Source organism: Echinops telfairi, unplaced genomic scaffold (genome assembly GCF_000313985.2).
Source record: "Echinops telfairi isolate 266 unplaced genomic scaffold, ASM31398v2 ScPeMD7_5868;HRSCAF=6743_0, whole genome shotgun sequence".
Lineage (NCBI taxonomy): Eukaryota > Metazoa > Chordata > Mammalia > Afrosoricida > Tenrecidae > Echinops > Echinops telfairi.
This window is the reverse complement of record NW_022109767.1, coordinates 4,072,543-4,080,515: the sequence shown is the minus strand read 5'-3', so window position 1 is coordinate 4,080,515 and position 7,973 is coordinate 4,072,543. Positions and strand designations below refer to the sequence as shown.

The following is a 7,973-nucleotide window of genomic DNA, read 5'->3' as shown; positions in this document are numbered from 1 at the left end:
TTGGAATGAACTCTACGGCAATAGGCAAGTAGTTTTAGAGAACATATAATGTTGTATTCATTATGAATGCAAAATAAATTAATTTTCATTGAATTTATATTACATATTACCCCTGTCCAAAGAAGTTGTCATGTAAGGAGTATGTGTCATGTGGTGTAGTAGTACACGTTCATCAGTTCGAAACCACCAGCCAGTCCGTGGGGGAAAGACAGGACTTTCTACTCCCATTAACAGTTACAGCGCACAGGGGCAGTTCACTAAGGGTCGGCATCTATTTGATGGCAGGGAGGTTGGTTTCGTTTTGAGAAGTAATGTCATAGTTATCTTTGCAAATGCATACCTATCTGAGATAATGGCTTGCATATTTCCCTATTGTTAGACATTTTGGCTACTTTGAATTTATTACAACTTTTTTTTTCATTTTCAACAGCTTCGGTGAACAGTTTCCCTAATAGTTCTACTTTTTTGTATTTCTTTACTGCAGATTATCTAAAAGTTGAATTTTATAACTTAAAAAGGGACATGCAGTTGTTTAACTTTTACATTGATTGACAAGTTTCTTTCTCAATATATTGGACCAATTTATGTTACTAACAGGAATACATAAAAATGGCAAATCTACTATTCACTGTGTGTATATTCCTTCCTTATCCAAATAGACAAACATACCTGAAATCCAGTTCAACAGGCATTTATTCATAACTAATGATCCACCAAGTATTGCGATAGACCCTGCAAATACCCAGGTAATAAGAAAAAGCACAATGTCTGTTCTGACGGAATTCTCGATAATTTTGCTGACAATAATTTCAGAGAATCAGGAGGCAAGAAATATATGTAACCAGCGCACATATGTGTTTAGTGAACAAATTAGTTTAATATGATTTGAGTGGTGCTGTATCTTCCAGCATTGTGTGATTCCATCCTGAGTATGTCATTCTTACTCAGTTCTCAGTTGTCAACACTCTCTTGAATAGGCCATAAGCATCTCTTTATGTTCCACGTCAAACCTGAGAATAACAAAAAAATTCATCAGCTCTTTTCATAGATTTCCCAGATGAATCCATTGATGTGGAGTCCAGGCAACAGTTCTTTCCCAGTTTCCAGATAAAAGATGGTATAACTCTTTTCAAAAGCACCGGAGAATAAATGTGCCTAGGAGGGAGGATGTTTCTGAAGGACATCATGCTTGGTAAAGTAAAGGGGAAGCAAGGAAGATCCTCAAGGAGATCGATCAATGGAGACTGCAATGAGGGACTCGCTGATGGAGACAATTGTAAGGACAGTGCAGGAGTGTGGGCAGTGTTCCCTTCCATTGTGCATAGGGTCACTATGAGTCAGCACTGACTCGATGGCTTCTAACAACTCCATGAGAAGGGAACACGGAAGCAGGATCGAAACGTTGCGTTAGCCTTACTCTGTCACTAAGTATGTAATTATGATAAGACATCTAATTAGTCTTTGCCTCCTGACTCAAGGGACCCATTTTCCCTCCACTCCATGACCTTCATGATCTGGGCAGTACCCGTCTTGAGATCCCACTGGAAACACGATCTCCTACTCGGATTCACCTTCTGTTGTTGGTGCTGTCAAGTTGTGTCAACACATGCTGACCTTGTGCACAACACAATGAAATGCTGCCCAATCCTGTAAGATCGGCACGATGGTTGGTGTGCTCAATTCAGGATGTGGCTGGTGATGCCCCTCCCCAAACCAGAAAAGCCAAACCCATTGCCATCAAGCCCACTCCAATCAGGTAACCCCATATGGTAAAAGTAGAACTACTTCATCAGGTTTCCTTGGCTTTTATCTTTATGAAAGCAACTCATCAGGCTTTTCTTCTTCTTTTTTTAAAATCCTGTTATGGGGGCTCTTACAGCTCTTCTCACCATCCATACATCCATGGTGTCAAGCACATTTGTACATATGTTGCCATCATCATTTTCAAAATATTTTCTTTCTACTTCACCCCTTGGTATCAGCTCCTCATATTTTTCCTCCCACCCCCCTCACCTTCATAAACCCATGTTAAATTATAAATTTTAATTTTTGTATCTTACACCATCCACTGTCTCCCTTCCCCCATGTTTCTGCTGTTCCTCACTCTGGGTAGGGGGTGATTATATGTGAGCATTCCTCCTTCTCGCATCACCATCCCCCAACCCTCATCGTATTGCTACTCCCATTATTGTTCCTGAGGAATTTATCGGTCCTGGAGTCCATGTGTCTAGAGCTCTTATCTTTACCAGTGTACATGCTCTGGTCTGGCTGGATTTGTAAGGGAGAACTGGGGTCATGATGAGGTGGGCAGCATTAAAGAACTAGAAGGATGCTGTATGTTTGGTCACTGCTATGCTGCATCCTGGCTTGCTGGTCCCTTCCTTGTGACCCTTCTGTGGGCTTTGGGTCTCCACTCCACACACACACCCTCATTTGCATGGATATGATTGTTTGGGGTCTTCTCATGCCTGATATCTGATCCTGTGGACACCTCATGATCCCACAGGCTGTGTGCTTCTGCCATGGGGGTTTTGTTGGCTGCTTTTATATCTTCAAGCTTTTAAGACCTAGACGCTATATCTTTTAATAGCTGGGCACCATCAGCTTTCTTCACCACATTTGCTCACGCACCCATTTTGTCTTCAGTGAGCATGTCGGTAAGATGAGCATTACAGAATGCCAGGTTATTAGAAAAAAGTAGAGGCCCAATATCAATTTTCTAACTTAATACTTAACATATAAATATATGAACATAGATCTATTTCCCTATCATTATATATAAATATATTTACATGTGTATGTGTCTGTATTTATATCTCTATGAATGTCCTTTGCCTCCTACTTCTTTCCTCTATTTTCTTTTACTTTCCTCTATTCCCAGGATCATGTTTGACCTTTATTCGCCTTTCATTAATTCCTCTCGGCTACATTGCATTTGATCAAGCCCCACCAGGCATCCTAATCCTTGCCCCTGTGTTTGTTGGCTTCCGTCTCCTGTGGTGCTGCTGAGTGGATTGTTAGAACCCATGCCATGTGTAATCTCAATTGCAAAGCCTCAGTTCTTCAGTTAAAATTCAGCTCAACTAGCATCCCCTCCACGAAATTGTTCCCAAGTCCAGCCAGAATTAATTTTCCCACTTAGAGCCAGTATTTGATCACTCATTGCATTTGATAATGTTAAATTCAGCATCTTATAGTCACTTATTTTAAATAATGCCAGATAGTCTTCTAGCATTATATTGCATCTCTTGGTAATCTTTTCATTAACTCTAAGATCTCCGCAGCAGATAGAGCCACATTTAATCCCAAAACATCTTCCATTGCTGCAGAAGCATAGCAGGTACTCAGACAACATCTGCTTAAAATTAATTAAAACCATTCCTCCCTCCCAAAACAGACAAACAAAAATCAGAACTTAAGGAAGCACAATGTGGGACATGAAGGACCTACAGGAAAAGGAGTCTACAATTCACTTTATAATCCGGCATCCTGGCATTTTCAGACTCTCAACCTGTGAATACATGAGGGAGCCAACAGAGCATCCAGGAGAAAGCACTGTGGGCATCTTGACGTGCTGGGCATGAATGGTGGCATTCAAGAAGGGTTATTAGAGATCCTGAGTGGCATAAATGGTTAGTATAAATGGTTAATTCACCTGGTTACTTGAGGAAAGGTTGAAGATTAAAGTTCACTCAGAGGACTCTCAAAAGTAAGGCCTGTCAATTTCTATATATATAGTAGGAAAACAGAATGCTGCCATCATTGTTAGTACTGCTGACATAGAGGATAGTGGTTTAAATTCTGGGTCATACAAGAGGGTAAATTTTTAGTAAACACTTTTCTAAACAACAATGGCTCTGAGGTCTTCAAAATGGCAACAAAGTGAGACGAAGGTGCTATAAGGAGCCTCTGAATTGAGGATACATTGGGGAAAATAACAACCCTGATAAAACTTGAAACAGCCTTCACGAGACCCATCTTCCATGGAGTAAGGAACTCAGCCTTTGCTGTAGTGATTTCCATGAAGTAAGGAACTATTATATACTGAATTATAGCCTGGTGACACTGTGGGCAAGGTGCTATTGTTAGGGGCCATCGAGTTGGTGCCTACCCACGAGGAGTCTATGCTCAACAGAACAAAACATGGCATGGTCTTGTGCCATCCTCACAATTGTTCCTGTGCTTGAGCCCATTGATGCGCCATTGTGTCCATCCATCTTGTTGAGGGCCTTCCACTTTTTCCCTGCCCCTCCACTTTACCAAACATGATGTCCTTTTGCAGGGACTGTCTCCTCTTGATAACATGTCCAAAGTATTTAAGACAAGTCTTGCCACCCTTGTCTTTAAGGAGCACTCTGGCCTTACTTCTTCCAGTACAGATTGGTTTGTCCTTTCAGCAGCCCATTTCAAGATTCCTCTCCAGCACAATGACAACGGACTCACCTCCTCACTTAAGCGGAAGAAGCTGCTGAAAATCTTATGCACAGCTTCGAAGCATTTTCAAATACTGAAAGCCTAAACAAAGGTGCTGGGCCACTCACCACAAAGCTCATTGCTCCAACCCACCGACTGCTGTAAAGGAGAAAAATGCAGCTGCCTCCTCCCTTCCGATTGATAGGCTCAGAAAACTAGTTGGAGTGACTAAGAGTTGGTAGTGGGCTTGGTTTTTGAGTTCGAAGAGAAAGAGATCAGGAAGAGTCACTAAAAAGAAAAGCAAACTAACACTGAGGACAATATCATCGACAGACACGAGAAGATTTCAAATTTTAAGATTGTTTTTACTGAGTCAGTGATAATTAGATTATAAATGAAAACAAATAATTGATGTGTGAATTCTACAACAACAAAATATGCAATGTAAATGATATTACCTGATGAATTTTAAAAATCTCAGACACAGCATGACAATTCAAGAACTAGAGCATTTGTTTAACCCCATCAAGGTCCCTCTCGACATTTCTGAGAAAATTGAAACTCCAATCCCAGGAAATTACTAAAAATTAATTTGACATCCTCTAGAATTTCATAGAAATAGAATATTACGATGTGACTTCTTCTTAGCCTTAACTATGTGATTGTGCGTCTTATTAACTGCTAGCTGAAGAATGTTCCATTGTATGAATATGTCATCATATTGTTCCGTTCAATTACTGTTGGACATTTCAGTCGTTTTCAATTTGGAATTAATATAAGTAAGGATGTAAAAAATCAGCTACAGGGCTTCTTTGTAAAATATTTTTTTAAAACCTATGTAATTACAGGTATGCTTCAGCAATATTTCAGGCTGTGTTTCAGACCACCCCAATAAAGCGAATACTGCAAAAAATGTGTCACATGGATGATTTGGTTTCACAACACATGTCAAAGTTATGTTTGGACTATAGTTTATTAAGTGTGCGATAGCATTTTATGGAAGAGTTTGAAAAAATGATAAATTTATCAACATGGGATACAGAGATGCAGAGTGAGAACCTGGTGTTGGGAAAATGGAAGCAATAAACGTAGTTCATTCACCTTCAATTTGTAAAGAAAAAAATGCAGAAAATGTTTACCTATGATAGCCAGAGTTTTCCTGTTACTGAAAAATTTAGAGTTCTACAGAACACTTTAATTTTATGATCTTTTTCAATCCATTAAAGGTTTATATAGTGTGAATTAATATACATTTTTTTCATGTACATATGCCATTGCTCTAGTACTGTGAGAAGCATGTTTTCCAATTTAATTATCTAGGTTGAAACCCTATTTCTGTATGTGTGTAAGCTTATTTCTATACTGTTTTGTTACACTGACCCATATGCTTATTCTTATGCCAATAATAAACTGTCATTATCTCTTCAGAGTTTTTTAGTTTTTTTTAAACATCCAAAATGTTTTAATAACAGGACGGGACCTGGGGTTAGTTTTTGTAGCCTCGGCTGGCACGTTGGCCTCTGGGTGGCTCAAACTTCTGGCCCTTGGAGCGAACATAGGGTTTGGTGTGATTGTGGGGGGGGCGGGGGGTCCCTGGTGCCTTGTAGAAATGCCTATACATCTCAGGGCCCTTGCGTGGACCTGGAAAGGGGGGGACAGAGAGCTATACAGAGCAGACAGCAGGACAGTGCCACAACCCTTGGGGGAGTCCAGGGCTAGCTGGTCAAAGGTGAGGATCTTGCCCCCAGCCTTGAGGATGTGGCTCCGGGCCCGGCTGTTCACTCGCAGGGTGCACACCTTCAGCTTGGGCATCTCTTGCACCCACACATCATCCGTGATGGTCCCCACGACCATCGGTGTCTTGTGTTCTTGGCCAGGAAGCTTCATCTTCCGGATCATCTGAGAGAACGACAGGGGCGGCCGGTTGGTGCGGTTCAAGGTGGAGTTGGTCCGCCTGGCCAGAAACCTGTATAGCTTGACCAGGAGGCGCAGGGAGATGTCCTGACTCTTGGGTTCCTTGCGACGAACCTTTCGGTCCTTGTGGTGGATGTCACCTCCCATGATGGCGCCTCCTGCTCATCCAGGTGCGGAAAGAGGCCAGAGTTTTATAGTAAGTCTTGAAAGCAGAGTAAGTCTGTCAACTTTGCTCTTTGTTTGTCTTCAAAATTATTTGAACAATACTAGATTCTTAGCCTTTCCAAATAAATTTTAGAATCAGCTGGATGTTTTTTTAATCTACTAAATCCAAACAGTTTAGAACTTATACAGTAAATATTTTAACAATATTAAGCTATCCAATCCATGAGCATGATCTATTTGTTTGGATTCTTCTTAATTTTTCTTAGCATTGTTTTGTATAGCTCATTAAAGAGTTCTTAAACACATGTTACTGTATTCTGGATGCTATTTTAGATCAGTGTATTATTTATTTTAATTTTAAATGTTCATTGTTAATAAGTAAATTATTTTAATAGTTGCTTTTGTATTCATATATTTGTATTATATAGATAATCTCCTATGCAGTTCTTAGAATTTTATGTGTACAAAATTTATATATATATTTACACATATAAATAACATCTGGTTTAGAGTTTTACTTCCAGTCTAATCAATATACATTCTCTCTCTCTTTTGCATTATTACAAAAGTGTTTAGAATAATATTGAAAGGGAATGGTAAAAAAGGAATCACTTATTCCATACACTTTATCTTAAGGAGAAACTCTGTAAGTCTTTCATCATTAAATATGTTAGTGACAAGGTTTTCAAATTTGTATTTTATAAAATTAATCAAGCTCCATTCTATTCTTGAATTCGATTTTTTTTCATTATAAAAGATGTTAATTTTGGTCAAATGTTTTTGCATACCTTTAATGAAATTATTCATAGTTTTTCTCCTTCTGTAATTATAGAAATTTTAATTTATTGAATTGTAAGTGTAATTGTATTTGTGGGATAAACATTTGATCGTGATACATTATATGTTTTGTATAAATCTGGGTGGGATTTGCTAGTATTTACTTGAGGATTTTTATATCTATATACCTAGGCATCCTAGTAGCACAATGTTTAAATGTTCATCTGCTAACCACCAATTGCCAGTGATAACTCACCCAATGACTCAATGGGAGAAAGAATAGGGAATCTGCTCCTACGAGGCTTACAATCCAGAAAGTGCTATAGCACAGTCCTCCTCAGTCACGTGGGGTTGCTAAGAGTCAAAAACCAACTGCCCGTGTTTGACAACAACAGCATGAGAGATATTGGTCTTTAGCAGCAAATAATATTTTCAGTTACATTTAAGTAATTCTAATGCCGTTATCACACAACTTGTCTGTTGGTTTATTGGACTGTGTTGGCTTGCATGTTGCTGTGATTCTGCAGTTCTATCATCAGTAGTTTACATACCAGCAATCTCACCCATGGTCAGCAAGCTACAGGAGAGCTTCCAGACTAAGGACAGACTGTGCAGAAAGAACAGGCTATCCACTTCTGAGGCACTGGCCACTGAAGATCTTATGAATGCAGGGCAATATTGTCAGATATCACATCAGAAAAGCA

At 39.4% G+C, this 7,973-nt stretch overlaps 1 protein-coding gene across 1 annotated transcript; it reads right to left on the bottom strand.

Moving 5' to 3' along the window:
- Positions 1-5,899: 5,899 nt before the first annotated feature.
- On the bottom strand, positions 5,900-6,474 carry LOC101658828 (ribosomal protein L18-like). Its single transcript, XM_004712472.1, has 2 exons — positions 6,090-6,474; positions 5,900-6,057 (listed from the first exon to the last, which is right to left on the bottom strand). Exons 1-2 carry the CDS (start codon positions 6,472-6,474, stop codon positions 5,900-5,902), a joined length of 543 nt encoding a protein of 180 aa, XP_004712529.1.
- Positions 6,475-7,973: the final 1,499 nt, after the last annotated feature.

Coding starts and splice junctions, on each gene's coding strand:
- LOC101658828 (XM_004712472.1), bottom strand. CDS start 6,474: ATGGGAGGTGACATCCACCACAAGGACCGAAAGGTTCGTCGCAAGGAA. Junction 6,058..6,089: donor TTGTGGCACTGTCCTGCTGT/CTGCTCTGTATA, acceptor TCCCCCCCTTTC/CAGGTCCACGCAAGGGCCCT.